At 46.3% G+C, this 23,203-nt stretch overlaps 1 protein-coding gene across 1 annotated transcript in view; it reads left to right on the top strand.

Annotated features, from left to right (window-relative positions):
• The window catches only part of ACSBG2 (acyl-CoA synthetase bubblegum family member 2), a 175,881-nt gene that overhangs the window by 137,641 nt on the left and 15,037 nt on the right, over nucleotides 1–23,203 (top strand). Inside the window, exons 6-12 of the mRNA XM_082380623.1 lie at nucleotides 4,543–4,643; nucleotides 6,238–6,467; nucleotides 10,309–10,397; nucleotides 11,235–11,355; nucleotides 13,632–13,718; nucleotides 18,134–18,283; nucleotides 22,746–22,922. Coding sequence (XP_082236749.1) covers nucleotides 4,628–4,643; nucleotides 6,238–6,467; nucleotides 10,309–10,397; nucleotides 11,235–11,355; nucleotides 13,632–13,718; nucleotides 18,134–18,283; nucleotides 22,746–22,922 — 870 coding nt within the window. The 5' untranslated portion in view covers nucleotides 4,543–4,627. The remainder of the gene's footprint in view (nucleotides 1–4,542; nucleotides 4,644–6,237; nucleotides 6,468–10,308; nucleotides 10,398–11,234; nucleotides 11,356–13,631; nucleotides 13,719–18,133; nucleotides 18,284–22,745; nucleotides 22,923–23,203) is intronic.

The following is a 23,203-nucleotide window of genomic DNA, read 5'->3' as shown; positions in this document are numbered from 1 at the left end:
TAAAGTAAACCGCTCGGTGGCATTTAGTACATTCACAATCTTGTGCAACCATCTTTTCTATTTAGTTCCAAAACATTTCCATCACCCCAAAAGGAAATTCTGTGCTCATTAAACAGTCACTCCCCAGCCCCCCAGCAACCACAAACCCACTCTCTGTCTCTATGTACATTTATATAAATGGAATCACACCCTGTGTGTCCTTCTGTGTCTGGCTTCTCTCACTGAGCATCGTGTTCTCAAGGTCCATCTGCGTTGTAGCGAGTGTCGGGGCTTCACTCCTTTTGGGGGTCAAATAATGTTCCATTGTACGAACGGACCACATTTTGTTTAGCCATTCACACGTTGAGGGGTGTTTCGGCTGTTTCTACCTTTTGGCTACTGGGAACTGTGCTGCTGTGAACACGACTGTGCGTTCCTGGTGCCTGGTGTTTTCTTACACAGCTCTAGAACATTCCACCATGTGGAGATTCCATAATGCATATTACCAGTCCTTCATTGCTGGATATTTCCATTTCTTCCAGTCCTCTGCTGTCCAAACAGTGCTGCAGTGGCCATTCTTTGTATGTAGTTTAAAATTCTTTTAGGTGAATAATACTTTGGTGTTTCCAATTTACTTTGATTTTTTTTTCTCTTTGGCTGCGCCGCAGCACGCGGGATCTTTGCTCCCCGACCAGGGATCAAACCGGCGCCCCCTGCAGTGGAAGTGCAGAGTCTTAACCACTGGACCGCCAGGGAAGTCCCAATTTACTTCAGTTTGCTCTCAAGTGGGAGTTCTATTCCCGATTTTAATTTTTTTTTGTGGAAACAGATACTTTCTGAAAGTCCTTTACGGTAGCCCCAAACAGCTTGTCATGGTGCTTGGCATGGGGTAGATCTTTTATTACATTACAAAATTTTGTTATATTTTATCAAAAATTTCACATTGGGGTAGGGATATAGGATTTTGGTGTACAGTACATCTTTTATTTTCTAGTTTGCCAAAGGAAACCTTTATTTATAAAACATTAATTGACTGGAGGAAATTTTTCTCTGTATGCTATCACCATGTAACACATATTTGGAAAAGTGATGAAGACTTTTCAACAATCAACACGTAATTGATACATTATGGACAAGACCTAAGTCTATATTGAAAATGGGAAGCTACCGCTCATATTATTTTCTCCTTATATTTTATCTCTAGCAACACCTGGAAGCCCAATGAAATTAGCCACAAAATATTTTTAAATTGTCCATCCTAACACAGTACAGTTTTTTCACATATCATAGAATTTATTTATTTTTGGTGAAGAGTTCTATGAATTTTCAATCACGCACAAATAGAGCTGGCGGTGTCGTGAACCACCCCACCCCACAATGTACCCACTACTTGGCTACAATAATTGTCAACGTGAAGTTGACCTTGTTCATCTCCACGCGACCACGCCCCCCGCCGGCTGGTTTTAAAGCCAACCCCAGACAGCACGGTATTATTCCAGGTTGGGAACGCCTTAGCGACAGGGATCCTCTTCTGTAACTGAGTCCCAGAGCCGTTGTTATCACACTTTCAAAAGCTACCATCCTCTCTTCGTGTCACCTGAGATCCAGGCAGCGTTCAAGTCCTCGATTGCCTCACAAGCACCTTGTTTGTGTTGGGATCCAGCCAGCAACCACATAGCGCATGCGGGTGATGGGCCCCACCTTGACTGGGGTCCCTCTGGCTCATGAAAGGGAGCCCAGGTTCGAAAGCGGTTGGTTTGGGACTGATTTTGAAGGCTGAGCTGATAGAATTTGCTGGTGGACCAGATGTGGGGGGGAGAGGGGGGAGGGGGGAGGAAGAGAGGGGGAGGTGGGAAGGGAGGAAGGAAGGGAGGGAGGGAAGGAAAGGAAGGTGGGGAGTGAAGGGTGAATCCAGGGTGCCCCTAAGGTTCTGGCCAGATCCAGTGGCTCCAGCCAGACCTTGGACCTCCTTCTAGTTTCTTCGTTTGCCGCATGCTTTGGGCACATCTTCACATGCATGTTTATAGCTTCGTCTAAATCGGCTGTGCTTTGCTGCTTTCTTTGCTCCGCTGATGGGTCTACTCTGTGTGTATAAGCTCCACGGAGACTCAAGTTCATCTTCTAAGGCGCCTTTTTCTAGCTACCTGTTTTCACTGAAATACAAAGCCGGTATCTGCTAGTACAGGACCCTGTGTAGGTCATGGGGCTCCATTGGCCAGAGGCTATATACCCCTTGGTTCTGATAGAAATATTTGGAGTTGGTAGAACATTAACCGCAAATCTCGAATTTATAACAACTGCTTGATTCTTATGTGGAGCACACGGTGGATCACAAACTAAATAATACAGTTTTCCTCATGGAAACCACTGAAACATCACTCGCAATCAGTGTCGACCAGCTATCTTGCCCTCCAAGGGGACAGCTGAGGATGTCTGGAGATACCTTTTGATTGGAACAGATTAATGTATTGGATATGTGAGTTTAATTACATGCTTGGGGGCTGGGGTTGATTAAGGAAATATGTGTGGCCACTGTTGAATTGTTTGGGAATTTTAAAAAATATTTATTTATTTGGTTGCACCAGGTCTTAGTTGCTTGCAGCATGCGGGATCTTCCTTGCGGCAGGCGAACTCTTAGTTGCGGCATGCATGTGGGATCTTGGCTTCCTGACCAGGGATCAAACCTGGGCCCCCTGCATTGGGAGAGCGGAGTCTTAGCCACTGGACCACCAGGGAAGTCCCTGTTTGGGAAATTTTGATTAAATTCACGAGCTCATTAAGCAACATTTTTTAAGGTATTTATGTAACTGTCTGCTAGGGCTGCCATAACAAAACACTGCAGAATGGGTGCCTGAATAGAAACTTATTTTCGCTCAGTTGCAGGGGCTGGAAGTTCAAGATCAAGGTGTCAGCAGGACTGGTTTCTGGTGAGGCCTCTCTTCCAGACGGCCGCCTCCTTGCTGTGTCCTCATGTGGTAGAGAGAAAAAAAGAGAGCTGGTTTTCTCTTCTTAGGAGGACATCAATCCTATTGGATTAGGGCTCCACCCTTGTATTTAACCTTGACTACCTCCCTCAAGGCTCCATCTCCAAATACAATCACAATAGGGGGGTTGGGGCCTCAACATACAAATTTTGGGGAACACAATTCAGTCCATGAGAATAACTATTAATTCATGTTATGTAGATGTTTAGAAAAATGTTGTTTAATAGATTTAAGGATTAACACATTGAAAGTCAAACAAGCTTAAGGAGTGGTGCTTGTCCCTCATCATACACAAAAGGCTTCAAACAGCTATGTCTGTCAGTTCCTGAGTGTGCAAGGACCCTGGGCAGCCAGGAATCTGCAGTCCTCTACCAATGGATTCACGGCCATGTGACCTTAAGCTTGATTACTAACACAACATCCTCTAAAGGGGCTGCATCAACTTTTACCATAGTATTTGAGAGCCCCTGTTATCCCACATCCTCAAGAATATAAGGTCTTTTTCAACATTTTTGGTCTTACATCATCCGATAGGTGAAAATTGCATTGTATTTTCTATTGCGTTTCTCTCTAGACTGAGATGGAGCATGTTTTCCTGTTTTTAAAAGTCATTTAAAAATGTGTTTTCAGAGAATTGTCTATTCAAGCCTTTGTCCCATTTCTCATTGGGTTATTGATCTTTTTCTTATTGATTCATTGGCATTCTTTACATATTAAGGAAATCAGGCCTTTATTGATTAGATGTGTTGCCTATATATATTTTTTCAGTCTGTTGTTGATCTTTTGATTCTGTTCATGGTATTCTTTTCTATGTGAAAAATTTAAAACTTTTTATGTAACAAGATTTACTGTTTTTTCCTTTATGCCCTTTGGGTTTTCATGTTGTACTATCTTTTTTTTTTTTAATTAATTTATTTATTTTTGGCTGCATTGGGTCTTCGTTGCTGAGCGCGGGCTTTCCCTAGTTGCAGTGAGTGGGGGCTACTCTTTGTTGCGGTGCGTGGGCTTCTCACTGCGGTTGCTTCTCTTGTTGCAGAGCACGGGCTCTAGGCACATAGGCTCAGTAGTTGTGGCTCGCAGGCTCTAGAGCGCAGGCTCAGTAGTTATGGCACACAGGCTTAGTTCCTCTGCAGCATGTGAGATCTTCCCAGACCAGGGCTCGAACCTGTGTCCCCTGCATTGGCAGGTGGATTCTCAACCACTGCGCCACCAGGGAAGTCCCTCATGTTGTACTATCTTTAAGGCAACCAACCAGAGCAGAACTCTCTTGTGAGAGTTGCTTTCCTTCAGGAGACCTCAAAATGTTTTCTCACCCAAAGGATCACGTGTGGCCTTGGCCCCTATAGTCTAACTGTTTAAGCCACTCTTCTGGAAACTCAAAGACTGAACACCCTTTGGACTTTACAACTGCTCTATGATCTGGCATACAGGCCACTCTCCTCTCCTCCTAGGCCCAGGACAGGCATGACTAATCAACCCCAGGATTCTGGGCAGACATGACTAAGCAGACATGGGAGTTGACTTCAGACCTGCAGCCCCTTTGCCAGGCCTGCTAAGTTCCCTGCTTTGTGCCTTGCAGCACTGTGAAGAATGGTCTCTGCGGACCTGGAAGGGCTGAAACCCCAATGACTTGAGAAGAGAAGGCTGAGGACCTTAAAGCAGACATGAATCAAGAACGAGGTATGCTGTGCTGTGTGAGAGAGAAAGGTGCGCTGAGTCAGCCATGGCTTTTTATAAAGGGGTCCAGGCCGGGAGAGTCAGGCACAGTTCCTCCCTGCCCCAGCTGCTGGCCTTGGCGGAGATGCCCGAACCTGGGAGGCCCAGTCTCTATATGTGATGGGGAGCAGAGGTGGCACGGGCAAGTGGTTGACAGCTGGGCCCTGTCGTTCAGGGCAGAGCTCTGCTAGCCGGGTGACAATGGGTGAGTCACTTACTCTTTTGAAGCCTCATGTGTATTGTTGGTACTGGGGGCGGGGGGGGTGGTGCATTGATAATAGCACCTCCTTATTAGGATGGTGAGCCTGTGTGTGAGCCTTATTAGGATGGTGAGCCTGTGTGGGTAAAGCACATAAATATATAATATATATAATACTATATGTTACATATTACATGTATATTATATATAGTGCAGATGTAACTGTGTGTGTATATATATGTGGCAGATGTAATATGTAATTGTTTATATAGTACAGATGTAATAATATATAGATTGAGAATATAATTATATAGTACAGATGTAATTATATACATATATAGTGTAGAGGTAATTATACATATGGTACAGATATAATTATATACGGTGCAGATGTAATAATAATGTAATGCAGATATGTCTATATATATATCATTTGTAAACAGTATGGAATTCTAGTTAATGATTCAAATACTAAATACTGATTCACACCAAATGATTAAAATGTTTTTAAAAAGAGTGAAATAATGCCATTTGCAGCTACATGGATGGACCTAGAGATTATCATACTAAGAGAAGTCAGAAAGAGAAAGATAAATACCATATGATATCACTTATATGTAGAATTTCAAATATGACACAAATGAACTTATCTACAAAACAGAAACAGACTCACAGACATAGAGAACAGGCTTGTGGTTGCCAAGGGGAAGGGGGGTAGGGGAGGGAACGACTGGGAGTTTGGGATTAGCAGATGCAAACTATTATATATAGAACAGATAAACAACAAGGTCCTACTGTGTAGCACAGGGAACTGTATTCAATATCCTGTGATAAACCACAATGGAAAAGAATATGAAAAAGAATATATATACGCATAACTGAGCCACTTTGCTGTACAGCAGAAATTAACACGTTGCAATAAATCAACTATACCTCAATAAAATTTTTTAAAATGATTCAAATGTTGAAGGGTGAAATGGACAGCTGCAGCTTACTTTGAAATGTATCAAAAAGTAAGATGGCAGAATGGATGGATAAATAGAGGGATGGCTGGATGGAGATGTGATAAAGCAAATACAGCAAAATGCTAGAAGTTGTAGAATTTGGTGGTGGGTAGAGGGCATTAGCTATACAATCCAAATTTTTGTATGCCTGAAAATTTTCATAATAAACTGTTGAGAGGGTAAGGAAGAAATAAATGAAAGAGGAAGCTTGAGTAGACCAGCACTGACCATACGACTTCACTCGAGGTGTGGGATTAATTCAGGTTCAAAAAGACAGCCCCCGCCACCCCCCCAACTCCTGAGTTATTAAATGAATAAAAAAAGTCTGCCACCCAACCCTGGTGACTATTTGCAGTTACTCCTGGGCCGTGGACCATTCACCGAGATGGAGAAGTCCTTATGAGGCTTTCAAAACACGGGCCAGGCCATGAGACCCCCATGACCATCCCTGAATTTTTTCGAGAGTCAGTCAACCGATTTGGGACTTATCCAGCCCTCGCATCAAAGAAGAATGGAAAGTGGGAAGTTCTGAATTACAACCAGTACTACGACGCTTGTCGGAAGGCTGCAAGAGCCTTACTCAAGGTAAATGATTCATTCATTCATTCCTTCATTCGTTCATCATGTATTAAATCATTCCTTTTATGTATAAATACATATGGGACAAAATGCACAAGGCACCCCAAGATACAAGGTTAACTGGTGAAAAATTTCCTTCCAATCTTTGTCCCCTCTCTTATGGGGGTAGCCGCCATTTGCAGTTTTTTCTATGCTCTTCTGGGGAATAAATTATGTGTACATGTTATATAATTCTATATATGTACATTTTTACACACATGGTAGCATACTATACCCGAGTCTACAACCTGCTTTTTTTCTGTTAGCACAGTATATGTGTGTATTAGTTAGCTACTGCTGCATAACAAATTACCCCAGAACTTAGTGACTCAAAATGACAGAGCTTTATTATCTCTTGGTTTCTGTGGGTCAGGAATCCAGGAGTGATTTAGTTGGATGTTTCTGGTTCAGGATCTCTCATGAGGTTGTAGTCAAGCTGTCAACCTGGGCTGCATCATCTGTACATGGCTTCTGTACATGGCTGGCTCTTGGCAGGAGGCCTCAGTTCCTAGCTCCATGGCCTTCTCCGTAGGGTTGCTTGAGTGTCCTCACAATATGGCAGCCAGCTTCCCCCAAAATGAGTGATCCAGGGCTTCCCTGGTGGCGCAGTGGTTGAGAATCTGCCTGCCAATGCAGGGGACACAGGTTCGAGCCCTGGTCTGGGAAGATCCCACATGCCGCGGAGCAACTATGCCTGTGAGCCACAACTACTGAGCCTGTGCGTCTGGAGCCTGTGCTCCGCAACAAGAGAGGCCTCGACAGTGAGAGGCCTGCGCACCGCGATGAAGAGTGGCCCCTGCTCGCCACGACTAGAGAAAGCCCTCGCACAGAAACGAAGACCCAACACAGCCAAAAATAAATAAATAAATAAATAAATATTTTTTAAAAATGAGTGATCCAAAAGAGAGAATGAACCAGGTGGGAACCGTGATATCTTTTATAACTTAATCTCAGCAATGACATACTATCACTTCTTTCACAAGGTTAAGCAGACCTTGATACAATATGGAAGGGGATTATAGTAGAACACAAACACCAGGAGATGAAACTCATCTTGGAGGCTGGTTGCTGCATTCTGAGATCCTTCCATATTGATTTATTTTTTTCAAAAAAAATCCATATTCTTTTCAACAACTGCAAGTACGTATGTAACAGTATTGACTTAATCAGCCCCCTATGGGTGGGCATTTAAGTTGCTTCCAGCCTTTGCTACGATACGTGGTGCCACATTGAACCTTCTTTGTACAATGAATTCCTACAAAGACAATGCTCTTTAAGTCCACTCACAATGTATGAGAGAATCTGTTTACCTATGTTATTGTCAACATCATATTATCAAAACTGTTCATCTGGGCCAATTTGATAGGCATGTTAGGCAGAATTCTAAGGTGACTCCACCAAGATTCCCAGCCTCTGGTGTACTTGTGCTGTATAATCTTCTCCCTGTGACTGTGGGCTATGATGGGATTTCCCTCCTGAGATGGCAAAGGTGAAGGGATTTCACAGATGTCATTAAGGTCTCTAATCTGTTGACTTTGAGTTCATGAGAAAGGGCAGGTGCTCTGGGTGGGCCTAACTTAATTGGGTGAACCATTAAGAGAGATTCTCCTGCTGTCCTGGAAGCAAACTGCCATGTCTGGAGAGGGCCATGTAGCAGGGGATGGCGTACAGACTCTAGGAGTTGAGAGCGGTCCTCAGCTGGCAGGTAGCAAGAGAAGAGGATCTCAATCATTCAACCACAAGGAAATGAATTCTGCAAACAACCTCCAAGTGCGTGGCCCCCAAGCTTTGGAGGTCATGGTCCCCACCGATGCCTTGATTGCAGCTTTGGGAGATCCTAGGCAGAGAACCCAGCTGTGCCGCCCCCCAGACTCCTGACCTGTGGAAACTGGGATAATAAATGTGTGCTCTTTTAAGCTGCTACATTTGTGATGATGGGTTATGCAGCCATAGATGATGAATGTAACAGACATCTAGTACTGTAAAAGGGCATCTCCTGATGGTTCTGATTTACAAGAAATCCGATCACATTTTGACCTAGACCCAAGCTCCTCTCTCCCCTCCTCTAATGTCCATGTGTCTTCATCTAGAGACTGTGAGAGGTCGGAATTAGGAACCACCTGCTTGGGCTGGATTTCTTCTTGGCTGCCCTTACCCCCACGCCATAGTGCTGTGGCTAGTTCACCCTTCCTGAAAGATGGTCCTCTTCCCCTATGCACTTAGTTCTGGAGTTCAAGGACCCCTGCTCTCCTAAATCTCAGGGATCCAATCAGAAAGAAGTCAGTTTATCTACACACTGATAGAGACACTGTCCACAGTGAAGACAGCCTTTCTGCCACTAAGCATAAACATGTTGCATTACGTTCTGAAGCATCAGCAGGCAGACGCCTTCCAAATGCTTAGGTTTTCCCCAGGGACAGAGGGTCACTGCCAGCCTTGCCCAGGTGACTAAAAGAGCCAACAAATTGGAGTTTCCAGGACAAAAGGGGGGCGACCACCAAGCACGATCACTTTCATGTCCAGGTCTCCTGATTCATCCTAAACCACGTTCAGATCAAGGCTATGCCTTCAAAAGTGCAATTTATTACCACTATAGGGTATCACTCTTTGAGTACTGTTATGATTAAAAATAAAAATGAATTCATTAGGATGGCTAATTAAAAAAAAAACAAACAGAGAATAACAAGTGTTGGTGAGGATGTGGAGAAATTGGAGCCCTCAGTCACTGTCAGTGGGAATGTAAAATGGTGCAGCCACCCTGGAAGACGGTCTGGCGGTTCCTCACAAAATTAAACTTAGAATCACCATATATGATCCTGCAATTCCACTTCTGGGTACAGACCCAAAAGAAGTGAAAGCAGGGACTCACACAGATATTTGGACACCCATGTTCATAGCAGCATTGCTCACAACAGCCAAAAGGAGGAAGCGACCCAAGTGCCCATCAATGGATGAATAACCAAAATGTGATCCGTCCATACAATAGAACATTAACCTTAAAATGGAGTGAAATGCTGACACCTGTCACAACACAGATGAACTGGGGGACATTATACTAAGTAAAAGAAGCCAGACACAAAAGAACAAATATATGATTCCACTTATAAAAGGTCCCTAGAGGAGTCAAATCCATAGGGACAGAAAGTAGATGGTGGGGGCCAGGGGCTGGGGGAGGGGGTGGGGAGTCAGTGTTTCATGGGGACAGAGTTTCAGTTGGGGAAGATGAGAAAGTTCTGGAGGTGGATGGTGGGGATGGTTGCACAACAATGTGAATGTGCTTAATGCCACTGAGCTGTGCACTTAAAGTTGGTTAATGGTTAAAAAATAAAATACATAGGGGACTTCCCTGGTGGCACAGTGGTTAAAGACTCCGCGCTCCCAATGCAGGGGGCCCGGGTTCGATACCTGGTCAGGGAACTAGATCCCACATGCATGCCGTAACTAACAGTTTGCATGCCACAACTGAGGAGCCAGCGAGCCACAACTGAGGAGCCAGCGAGCCACAACTAAGGAGCCCGCCTGCCACAACTAAGACCTGGTGCAACCAAATAAAAATAAATATAGAAAAAAAATACATAAAAATTCGAATAAATAAAGGGGGTATTACAGAGAGGGAGGTAAACCAGCCTCCCAAGAGTCACAAAAAAAAAATCACACTCCGGATTTTCATCTCAACACGGGCTGTCCCCCTTGTGACTTCGTGGGCTCTGGGGTCTGCTTTCACCTGCCAGGGAGCAGATCCCATCCGGAAGCAAACCACCTCTGTTGCTTCTGTTTTCTGTTTGTCTGTCTGGTTTTGCCTTCCCAGCTGGGCTTGGAGCCTTTCCACTCAGTCGGCATCCTTGGGTTTAACTCGGTCGAGTGGTTCCTTGCGGCTCTTGGCGCCATCTTCGCGGGGTAAGACCCCGGGCCCGGGTCCCTGTGGATGTTGGGCGGTGCTGCTCTGGGAACTGGCAGCCCCAGGCTGGTTCCCACGGAGATGTGAGCGGGGGTTGTAGAAGCAGCCGCAGGCGAGCCGGCGAGATAGACACACACACCCGTCTAACAGAGGACTAGTATCTCATATACACAAGGGACTTCTACAACTCAGGAATAAAAACACAAAAAGAGGGACTTCCCTGGCAGTCCAGTGGTTAAGGCTCCGCGCTTCCACTGCAGGGGGCACGGGTTCGATCCCTGTTCGGGGAACTAAGATCCCACATGCCGCTCAGTGCAGCCAAAAAAAAAAATAAAAGATTTTTAAATGGGCAAGAGACTTGTACAGAAACATCACTAAGGGAAGTAGCCAATAGGCACTTGGAAAGATCCTTGATGTCATCAGCCAGCAGGGAGATACAAAGGGAACCCACAGCAGAATGGTTCAAAGCAAGAACAAAAGGTTGCAAATGAAGGGAACGGGTGGAGAGGTGGGGGGGGGGTCCAAACCCCACCTCTTATTTGCCGTGGGACCCTGAACAAGTGACTTCCCTGCCCTGAACCTCAGTTTCCTCATCTGTAAAATGGGGTACTGTGAGGGTTCCATGTCATAATGACAACCTGGGAGCCCATTCTCTCATCATCACTGTCATTTTTGTCCTTTTCATCACTGTCCAGCTGTGGAGGGAGGGAAGCTGGTGCCGAGGCTGCAAACTCAGACCTTCCCTGCAGACCCTTCCCCTCCCCCCACCTTCCAGGACGTTCGTTCTCGACTTAAGGTGTATGGAGCACACTCGTGCACGTGTTTTCTTTTCTCAGGGGCTTCTGTGTTGGTATTTATGCCACCAACTCTGCGGAAGTCTGTCAATACATCATTGCTCACGCCAAAGTGAACATCCTGCTGGTGGAAAATGACCTACAGCTGCAGAAAATCCTTTCGGTAAACCCCTCCGCCCCCCATTGCTGCCTGCCAGTCACCGGGGGAAGGAGGGGGGGGTGTGTGTGGAGTGGATGTGTGTGGAGTGGATGAGTTTAATTTCCAATGCATATTCATTTCCTACTCGGCCTCTGTTTTTAAAAATGTGTTTGTTGTTATTTTATATACAGTTTACTGTTTATCAGTTTTCTTTTAAAAAGTTATTTTGAACCTTGTCATCCTTGCTATGTTGACCTCTTATAATTGTCCTCCTTTCTGAAATGCTTTTGTCTTTCTTTTCTGTTTCTTTCATAAGTCCGACCACTTCCTGTTTCACTACTTCGTGATGTCTGGCTCTCCCCTCAGGGCTTGTATGTTTGCTTTGTGTTCTTCCTTCCCAGCTGCGTTTACCCCATTACGTCCTAGGTTTTACGTTGGAAGGTTAGGGGGCAATTTTCCTTTGCAGTGACTTTTTGTGCACAGTGAAATCTGACCCTCTCTTATTTCTTTTTTTTTTTTTCCCCTTGTGTTATCTTTGTAATGTTGCAAGAAACATTTCCGATGACTTGTGTTTGAATGAGCTGCAGTTGCTTGAACCAGCTTTTGGCAGAAGGATCCTGAGGGGAGGGGAGTCCTTGGGAGGGGTAAGCCTCGATGGCCAGATTCATGGCTCACCCCAAGAGCCACTGCACCGCGCAGCTTGTGGGATCTTAGTTCCCCGACCAGGGATCGAACCCAGGACCCCAGCAGTGGAAGCGTAGAGTCCTAACCACTGGACCACCGAGGAATTCCTGTGACTGTTTCTTTAATACCATATTTCATCTTTTCTGAGTTACTTTTTAATATTTCTGGAGTTGAGATGTCTCGCCATGGATGGCATCCTCTGAACGCCATGGGCCATGTGTTTTCCCACATTTTAACTTCTCTGAAATTAGGGCAGATTTGCCAGCCTCAATGGAATCCAGCCAGACTCAGTGAAACAGGATATTTTGTGCCACCAGGCCTCCTTCGACGCCTAATTCCTGAGCTGGTTCAGTGAGGATTGACGTCTACTTTCTGAAATTGCTTTCTGAAGGCATGCTTCTTTGGTCCCTGGTACTCATGTCATGCCCTGTCTGTCCTGTTCATAGCAGAACACACTGCGGGGTGGGTGATGGGTGATGAGTGATGGGTGGGGCCCTTCTCCTTCTTGCCGTGAATACTGGCTTCCGATTTGGGTTCTTCCACCGTTAGAGAATGTCACGTGCCCATCCTTTCCCCTGCAGCCACCTCACTGCTATGGCTTCCTGTCCTTGTGCTGGTATATTCAACCTCACATGCATAAATTATTTCCATCTCTTAGTTTCATCAGAGATGCAGTTTGTGGGAGGTTTCTTGTTCTGGTTGCTCTGCATGAAAGATTCAAAGCCAGGCTCCGGATACTCTCCTCCCAAACTGGACGCTCAGGTCCACTTGGAAATCTTTGATTCTGTGTGATGGTCACGGCTCATAATCCTCCAGTGCTTCCCTCCTTCCTTTAGAATAAACTGCAAACTCCTCGCTGTCACCTCCAAGGCATGGCCTACCTGGCCCTTCCATCCCTTCCTGCCTCCTCCCCCGGCCTTCTCCCTTCCATCCCCGTTCCAGCCAGCCTGGACTTTTTATATCCCTCAAACATCCCAGCTACTGCCTGCTTCCGGCTTTTTGGATGTCTGTTTCTTCTCTCTCTGGAAAACTCTTGTCCAGCTGTTACAATCACTTCTGTCATCTTTTCTCTCCAGGTCATGCCAGAGACTTGGTTATAATTATAAGTAGCGTACTGGATGTTGGAAGTGACTTCTTCACTGGATTGGCTAGAAATGTCATACAGGCACACTCCTTCCTTTGCACAAACAGGGGGGCAAGAATCCCACTGGCCTGGTTACCTGAACCTTACAGGTCTAGGTTTAGGTAGAGAGTTCTGAACCCACCCAGTTCCAGCCACCTTCATGGAGGATTTCTGTAGCCCTACTCCAACCAGAAGTTTAGCTGGATCTTGGCTGTGAAGCATAAGGTGCCAGGAGACGAAGAGCCGGGAGGGCCTCCTTCGACTCACCAACCAAAGCCACAGCTCTGTACAGCAGAATTCAGGAGGCTGTTGCCCTCAACCCTCTGCAATGGTTGCAGTCTACTGATACCGACCTGTCAGTCAAGACAAAGAGCAAAAGTTTTACTGCGTGGGCAGGGGGAGGGAAAGAGGCTGAGGTCCCTGTGGGAGAGAGCTTAGGATGTGCTCTTCCAGGGCCCCGTTACCATGAGGTCCATACACAACTTTTTTTCAGATTCCAAAGACCAAGATGGAGACCCTAAAAGCAATCGTTCAGTACAGGCTGCCAGTGAAGGAGAGCAAATGTAACCACCTGTACTCTGTAAGTGTGAGAGGCAGCACTGAGCAAAGGGGAGGGCACAGCCTTGAAAGGGAAGGAGGGCACTCCCAAAGGAAGTGGGTAGTGAGCAAGGCGGAGGGTGAGGCCAAACCAGGGAAGTGGGCAGGGGCTCACAAAGGAAGTGGGTGGTGAGGAAGGGGGCGGGGCCAAACCAGGGAAGTGGGCGGGAACTCTCAAAGGAAGTGGGTGGTGAGGAAGGGAGAGGGTGGGGCCAAACCAGGGAAGTGGGCGGGAACTCTCAAAGGAAGTGGGTGGTGAGGAAGGGAGAGGGAGGGGCCTCACAAGGGAAGGGGGTGAGGCTTTTGAGAGAATTTTTTTCTGGCATGAAGGTTCTGATTTACCGGAAGGTGTCTGTTCTGGTTATTTACTGCTGTGTAACAAATCACCCCAAAAATTGGTGGCATAAGACAACACCAATCATTTTATTATTAGTTTCTTTTCAGACCATTAGGGTAACTGAAAAAATACTGCATCACTGAAAATTAGATGTGTTGGAACTCACAACATTAAGTTTAAATATTTAATTTGTATTCAAACCAGAACTTATTATAAATTTACTTTCCTGGTTTTCACAGATGCAAAGTCATCAATATTTTTATTAAAACCATTAGCCATTTTTAATATATACAAATAGGAATATAGGGGTGCACATTTCTGCAATGGCTCGGACCAACAGCCCTGCTGGAGCCTTTTTTAAAATTTTGATGTTTCATTCATCATGAATTTGCTCTGCTTTGATAGTGACTTTTAAATTATTGCATTAAAGTAGTATTTATCTTGATTACAAGCTTTCTTTTTTTTTTTGGCATCCCCTCAAGTTTTGCACTCAAGGAAAAGCCCCTGGTCCTCACTCTGGTCCCAACCCTGCAGCTGGGGCTCCTCCAGCACATTTCCCTGTCTCTCTGTGGTGTCTCCATGTGCTGTCTCCAGCATGATGACTTCAGGACCTCTGGACTTACTGGTGGCTCAGATCTCCAGAGAGAATGTTTTGAGGGAGAGAAATATCCAAGTAGAAGCTGTCCTACCTTTAAGGACCTATTCTTGGAAGTAACACACTGCCCAGCAAGGCCAAGCTGCATGAGGGCCCAGACTTCAGCTCTTACTGAGGGAGGGGCGGGGCTCCTGAAGAGTGGGTGACACCGTAAATGTTGTCGCAGTCATTTTTTTGCAAATTCCCTCTGCCTCAGGGTCTTCTAAGAGTCAGAAAATGCTTGGGTGCAAGCAACAGAAACCCACTTAAGCCAAAGGAGGGGGTCTGGGTTTTGTTTTTAAGGATACAATGAGTTAACTCACAGAAGTCAGGGCAGGAGGGCTGTGAGGGACCAGGATGAGCTGCTGTTAATTTCCCTGAGATCAGGCCATCAAACCCGTGATCCAAATCAGAAGTCCTAAAATGTCATGGAGTTTATTTGGTTTGCCCTCCACGCAAGCGGGAGGAAAGATGTCAATGATCCTTTCTGGCCCAAACACTCACCAGCTCGTGCACCTTTCAGAAAACATTTAAATATTAAGACCAGGCCAATGACTAGGTAAGACAGCCGATCAGAATTACAGACCTTTCAGAGGTTAAAAATGACCAACACAGAAACAATATCTTAAGCCTGGATAAGTTAAATAAACTCATTTGTTAGAAGTAGTATTTACAGCAGGGTTTCTCAGCCTCGTTGGACATTTGGGGTGGATAATTTTTCATCGTGGGGGCCGTCCTGTGCATTGTAAGGTGTTGAGCGACATCCCTGGCCTCTACCTACTAGGTGCCAATAGCACCCTCCCAGTTGAAACAATCAAAAATATCCTCAGACACTGCCTAAGTCCCCTAGGGGGCAAAATCACCCCTGGTTGAGGACAATGATTTATAGGGAAGAGTTCTGTGACATAGATTAGTATCTCCTTCTCTGCAAGGGTGAGTAGAACCTACCGTTTTTAGATTCAGTTTAGGAATACATTCATTAGAACTGAGAGAAAAAGGAAGCGCCTGGGAAATTAAAAGGTGAAATTCGGGGGCAGGGGGATGGCAGAATGAGACAATTAACTGGGTAGGTTACGATGCCTGGGATTGGACTCAGGACCAATTGCAGATTGCCAAGAGAGAGGACTGGATTGGACAGGACTGGCTCTGGTGTCTACCTAACCCAATCATTTGCGGCCATGGGAGAATGAGGTCTTGCACCAGCCATTAGGGGAGCATCCTTTGCGGGGGAGGGCTTGAGGCATCTCTCAGAGAAAGGACAGGGTCCTGCAAAAGGCTTTTGTGTGCTGCTCCTCTCACCATCACCCTACCCTGTTAGAGACGGTCTGGGTAAAGGTCCTTCCCTTTCAGATGGGGCCAGCGTTGCCCTGGCAGGCTACAGGCAATACTGGCCATTTCTGGAGGACCTGGAGTGCCCTCTGTCTTGCAGACAGGACATTACCCTCATCCAGAGCCTCACTAGGGGCTCAGAGGTAGAATTTTTGCAGGTCTCAGGTGAAATTTGGTTCACACAGCCCAACAGTTCCTTCTGAGGCACCAAATTCTAAGCTAATTAAGAGCACAGGCTCTAGAGTCAGACAGTCTTGGGTTAGAATGATAGTTCCTCTGTCTACCTGCTGTGTGACCCTGGGCAGGTAACTTACCACCTCTGAGCCTCAGCTCCTTCATCTGCCATAGGGAGATGACGTATCTCCTATCAGTAAGGATGTCTTTGGTTGCAAGTGACAAAAGCCTAACACCAAATGGCTTAAGCTTAAAAGACCATTTATTGGCTCATATCCACAACCTAGGGTGTGGATGTCAGACACGGCTGGAACCAGGGGCTCAAATAACGTGACCTAGACTCCATTTTGCTCTCTTCATATCTTGGCTCCATGCCAGCCTTGATTCCCCCTAGTCCTGAGATGGTCCAGCAGCTCCTATGGCTACATCTTATTCACGTTCAGATGACTCATTCATGTCCCAGCACTTCCAGCAAAAGCCCTGACCTTCACTGTGATTGGACCACCTGAGGTCACGTGCCCAGACCCAGTCTAACCACTGTGGCCCAGGCAGATGGGACCTTCTAGCTTAAACCAATCACAGCGGCGCTCAGCCACAGCAATCTGGTAACTAATAAGTTTGAGGTGCTGAGTGGCATCTGGGAAGGCAGAGAATAAATAATATTGAACTCTGCTGTTCTGAGCATTTTACATATATTAACCCATTTACTGCTTAAAACAACCCAAGGAGTTGGGTCTTGATGTCATTCCCATTTAACCTATGAGGAAACTGAGGCACCGGTGCTTGAATAGCCTGCCTGGGAAGTGGAGGAGAAGAAGCAAACATCTTAGGGCTTTTGTCAGAGGTGCCTTTCCTCCTGCTGGGAATCATGCTTCGGGAGAAGCTGCTGGGGCAAGATCTGACTGGGAAAGGGAACTCCTAGGTGCTGAGGACCCCTCTCACACACCCTGAGTCCCCACCCTCCACTTCTGTTGTTTGTTTGTTTTTTGGAGTATAGCTGCTTTACAATGTTGTGTTAGTTTCTGCTGTACAGTGAAGTGTATCAGCTACATGTATACATATATCCCCTCTTCCCTGGATTTCCTTCCTATTTAGGTCACCACAGAGCACTGAGTAGAGTTCCCTGTGCTATTCAGCAGGTTCTCATTAGTTATCTATTTTATACACAGTAGTGTATATATGTCAACCCCAATCTCCCAGTTCATCCCACCCTCCCATTTCCCCCCTTGGTGTCCATACGTTTGTTCTCTACACTGTCTCTATTTCGGCTTTGCAAATAGGTTCATCTGCACCATTTTTCAAGATTTCACATATACGCGTTAATGTATGATATTTGTGTTTCTCTTTCTGACTTACTTCACTCTGTATGACAGTCTCTAGGGCCATCCACAACTCTACAAATGACCCAATTTTGTTCCTTTTTATGGCTGAGTAATATTCCATTGTATATATATACCACATCTTCTTTATCTATTCCTCTGTTGGTGGACATTTAGGTTGCTTCCATGTCCTCGCTATTGTAAATAGTGCTGCAGTGAACACTGGAGTGTGTGTGTCTTTTTGAATTATGGTTTTCTCCGGGTATATGCCTAGTATTGGGATTGCTGGGTCATATGATAGTTCTATTTTTCGTTTTTTAAAGAACCTCCATACTATTCTGCATAGTGGCTGTATCAATTTACATTCCCACCAACAGTGCAGGAGGGTTCCCTTTTCTCCACACCCTCTCCAGCATTTCTTGTTTGTAGACTTTTTGATGATGGCCATTCTGACCGGTGTGAGGTGATACTTCATTGTAGTTTTGATTTGCATTTCTCCCATAATTAGTAACGTTGAGCATCTTTTCATGTGCCTCTTGGCCATTTTTTGTGTCTTCTTTGGAGAAATGTCTATTTAGGTCTTCGCTTGTCTTTTCTTTCCACAGTGGGATGATTTCATGGAGCTTGGCAATAGCATCCCCGAGTCCCAGCTGGACCAGATCATGAAGAGCCAGAAGGCCAATCAGTGTGCTGTGATCATCTACACTTCTGGGACCACAGGCTATCCCAAGGGGGTGATGCTTAGCCATGACAACGTAAGTGCTGTCTCTGCTGACAGGGACGAAATTTGCAGCATCCAGAGTCCCGTCACTCTGGGGCAGTGGCCTTCAGGCTAGTTTTGTTCTTGACCCACAGGGGCACAGTGGCGTTTAGGGGCCCAGCACATGGGGGTACCCTTGATCTGTGGGGCATAGAGAGTTATGCAAATGCTTCCAAGGTTGGGGGCAGCATAGTGCAGGGGTTGAGATCAGGGACTCTGGAGCAGACCTGGCTCTGTGATCTTGGGCAGGGCATCTGACATCTCCAAGCCTCAGCTTCCTCATCTGTAAAACGGGTGCAATGTAACAGTCCCTGCCTCATGGGTTGTTTGAGCTCAGAACCGTGTTTGATAAAATAAATACATGAAAGGGCAGTATACACATTGTGTTTCAGGGGTAAAGCAGAAGCTGTTTTAGTTAGTTGAGGAAGGCCGTGTGCTTGGGGAAAACTTACATATGTCTGGGTGGAATCCAAAGCTGATGGTTATTTAGGTCACTGTTAGGAAAGAATAAGGAGAATACATGCTAAAAGATCCTGTTTATGGGGGACGTCCCTGGCGGGCCAGTGGTTAGGACTGTGTGCTTCCACTGCTGAGGGCCCGGGTTCAATCTCTGGTCGGGGAACTAATATCCTGCAAGCCGTGTGGTGCAAGCCTAGAAAACGCAAACTTATCTACAGGGACCAAAAGCAGATCAGTGGCTGCCTGGGGAGGGCAAGAGGGAGGCATTACAAAGGCGATGGAAATGTCCACCATCTCGATGGTGGTGATGGCTGGCTTCACGGGTGCAGACATAGTCAGTGTGTGCCAAATTGTACACTTCAAATGCGGTTCTCTGTATGTCAATTACACCTCGATAAAGTTGTTGGTGTTTGTTTTTTTTTTCCCATCAATTTATTTATTTACTTATTTTTGGCTGTGTTGGGTCTTCGTTGCTGCACGCAGGCTTTCTTTAGGTGCATCGAGCGGGGGCTTCTCTTCGTCGCGGTGCGTGGGCTTCTCATTGCGGTAGCTTCTCTTGTTGCGTAGCAAGGGCTCTAGGCACGCGGGCTTCAGTAGTTGTGGCACGCACTGGCTTAGTTGCTCCGCGGCATGTGGGATCTTCCTGGACCAGGGCTCGAACTCGTGTCCCCTGCATTGGCAAGCGGATTCTTAACCACTGCGCCACCAGGGAAGCCCCAATGTTTTTTTAAAGAACAAGAAAGACAGTGACGGTTCATTTCTGTTGCACACTTACTATGGGGCCAGGGGCCGTCCTGAGAGTTTTACACTTTGTAAATCCTTGCAGCAATTCTATGATTGTATCCATTCTATCAGGCGGACGCTGTTTCTACAGATGAGAAAACTGAAGCCCAGAGAGGTTAAGCTGCTGGACCCAGGTCACACAGCAAGCAGTGTGGCAGAGCCAGGAGCCGAAACCCAGGCAGGCAGGCGCCACAGTCCACATTTTCAACTACACTGTAGGTCTATGGGGTTAAGGTGTAAAAATGTCCAAAGGTGCGATCGTTACAAATATGTTAAAGCTGGTTGAAGAACAGTACACAGAGCACGACGCGATTTTGTTAAAAACTGAAAAACGGCAGCGAGTGATGTACACGTGTGTAAGTTTTAAAAGCAGGAAAGTGTCTGGCAGGACATGCACCCAACACACTCCACTCTGTGAGTCAGAAAGACTGCTAGTTTTAAAATGAAGCGTTTCTACTTTATAAGGGCTTTCCCCACCAGCCCAGCTTAATAGCTGGCAGCACACTCTGGCGTTTGCACTGGCTGTTCCCTCTACGTGGAATACTATTTCCCAGAGACCCACATGACTTGCTCCTTCACCTCCTCCGGGTCCCTGCTCACATGTTACCGCCTCTGTGAAGCCCTCCCTGACTTCCACGTTTAAAATAGCAAAGAAAAATAAACCATCCCATTAGCCCCCAAGCCCCATTTGGCTACTGTTTTTTCTTACACTGCCATATTATACAGTCACGTGTTTATCATGAACAACAGCTCCTTGAGGGCAGGGGCTGTCTGTCTGGTTCACTGCTGTGTCTCCAGTGCTTGGTGTACAGGAGGATTCAATCCATTTTGTGGACTGAATGAATGGAGTCTGATGAGGCCCCCACCCAACCCTGGCCAGCGACCACGCTCCCAGTGGCTTCATGTCTAGCGAGATCACGTCCACGCAGAGGGCAGACAAAAGCCGAGCCCCTGGAGCAAGTCTGCCTGGATCTGCATCCTGGCTCCCCCACTTGCTAACTATGTGACCTGAGAAGATTTCCTTAACTTCTCTGGGCTTCGGTTTGCCCATCTGTAAAAGGGAGACAAGAATGGTTGCTACCTCTCAGAGTTGCTATGAAGGTTAAATTATTTCCTATACTGTGTCAGTTAGCTACTGCCGCGTAACAAACCGTTCTAGAACTTAGCAACTTAAAACACCAAGAGTGTGTTATTTCTGGGTCTGGAATTTGGGCAGGGCTTGGCAAAGCGTCTTTTCCGCCCTACAGAATGTCAGCTGGGGTCACTCAGCGGTATTCAGCTGGTGCCCAGGCTGGGCTGGCAGGTCCAAGCAGGGCTTCACTCACGTGTTTCATGGGGCTTGGGCTTCCTCACAGCATGGAGGCAGCGAGGCTGTCGAACTTCTCAACGTGGCACTGGCTCCCCCGAGGGCAAGCATGCCCTGACACAAAGGCAGAAGCTGCGGTCTATTAGGACTCAGTGTCAGAAGTTTACACGGTGCTCCACTCTGTGGGTCAAAACCAGTCACCAGACCAGCCCTGTGAAGGGAAAGGAAAACAGACTCCAGCTCTGAATGGCAGGGGTGGCAGAGAATTTGCAGTTGTCTCTAACCTACCACATAGACATAAGATGCTCAGAGCAACGCCTGGCACGTTGGGATTAAAAAATAATCCCTGTCGGCTATTATTTTTTAAATCATAATCGTCATCTTTACAGCAGGAAGTCAGAGCCAGTCCCATGTGCTCAACATAGGTCAACAGCTCAAAGCTTCTCCCGTTTACAGGGTACTATGCCATGCTGAGATAAACACACTAACCCCTAACAGAAACCCCACAAGGTAAGATGTGTCATTAACCCCTTTCAGAGACTGGGAAACTGAGGCTCAGAGAGGGGAAATGACTTGCACAAGGTCAGAGAGCATAGAAAGGTCTGAGCCAGGATCTGAACCCAGGAGTGTCTAAACCACTGTAAATCACGGTCTACACACACCTAGCCCCTTTTCTCAACAAATGGGCGCTGGGTTCCTTGGGTCACTGTGGGTGACAGTGCTTATGGGTGCATAAGAAAAATCCCTTCATTCTGAGGCCCAAAGAAGAGGGACAAATCTTGAAGGCTTACTACAGAGCGAGTGCTTTGCATATTTCATTACACTTAAATGTAACTTCTCTTTCCTCATTCATTCATTCATTCATTCAACAAAAATTTACTGGGCATCTACTATGTGCTGGGAAAACAGCTTTGAGCAAAACAGACCCAATGGTGGCCCTCAGGAAGACAGACAGGGAATGAACAAATAAAACCACTCAGATTATGGCAAGTAGTACGTAGAGGATTAGACAGATGCTGGAAACTTCAGTTCAGGTGATGTGAGACTACTTCCGTAAGGAAGCAACATTTAACCAGAATATAACGTCTGAGGAGTCAGTTGTGGAGACAGCTAGAGGATGCCCATCCCAGGCAGCAGGAACAGCCCGTGCAAAGGCCCTGAGGCGGGACCTTGCCTGATGTGTTGGAGGAACAGTGCAGAGGCCCGTGTGGCTGCATTAATGAGGCGACTGTTTGCCAGAGACTTATGACACCAGTAAAAAAATATAGATTGCAAAATCATAGGTATGCTAAAACTTTCCATCAAGGTATGCACCGGAGAAAGAAAAACATTAACATACTAATTGTTGGGGTATTAATGCCACGGGATTATGGGTGGCCTTTTCGTTTGTTGGACAGTGTTGGTTTTATAGTTTTATGTTGGGCACGAGGAACCTCTGTGCCCCTTTTACAGATGAGCAAATACAGGTTGCAAAGTATTTTTAAGCAAATAGCCCATGGTCACACAGCTAGTAAATGGTGGAGTCAGGATTTGATTCTGGGACACTTACTGAATCCTTCAGATTTCTGACTATCCCCGATAGACATTCTGACTCTAGGGTCTGTTGCTGGATCCTAGGGCATCTGGTAATCCCCCAAAGCTTCCCATCGAATTTTACTGCTCCTTCCATCCCCAGGCGAGTCAGTGAACCTCTCTGTGCTTCTGGTTCCCCATCTGTAAGATGGGGAGAATCGCAGTTATCAACCCCAGTGTGTTAAGATGAGGACTAAGTGACTCAATGTTTGTAAAGTACAAGAGCGGTGCCTAAGCAGGTGCTTTGTGTTTGTTAGATAATTGCATTTAAATGGCCCTCGGGCAAGGATGAGGCGCGCTGAATCGTATTGGATTGTAAGCTTGACTTGTGTTCCAGATCACGTGGACGGCGGGGTCAGTGGCGAGGGACTTCAATCTGGCTTATGCTCCTGAGAAGCAGGAGGTGGTGGTCAGCTACCTTCCTCTCAGCCACATCGCAGCTCAGATGATGGATGTCTGGATACCCATGAAGGTCGGGGCTTTCGTCTACTTTGCTCAACCAGATGCACTCAAGGTATGAAGGCCAAGGGCAGCCCGGAGGAGTGGATGGTTCCTTCAAGCCCCAGATCTGGGGGTTCCTTCTCCATCCTCATCTAATGCTCCCAGTCAGCAGCATTTGAAACAGTCAACCACCTTCTTTCAGTTTTTATCTTTATCCAAGTCATGGTATCCATGGCTGTGCAGACCGTATACTGAACAACCTAAGACTAAGATGTGAATGGTATCGAAAGCAGAATGTGCGTGTACGTGTGTAGTTTTTTTTCAAGTCAGTATTCCCAACTCCAAAATGCTCCC

Source organism: Balaenoptera borealis (assembly GCF_965194805.1).
Source record: "Balaenoptera borealis genome assembly, chromosome: 2".
NCBI classification, from domain to species: domain Eukaryota; kingdom Metazoa; phylum Chordata; class Mammalia; order Artiodactyla; family Balaenopteridae; genus Balaenoptera; species Balaenoptera borealis.
Note: the sequence above shows the minus strand (reverse complement) of the source record. Positions and strands in the feature narration are given on the sequence as shown.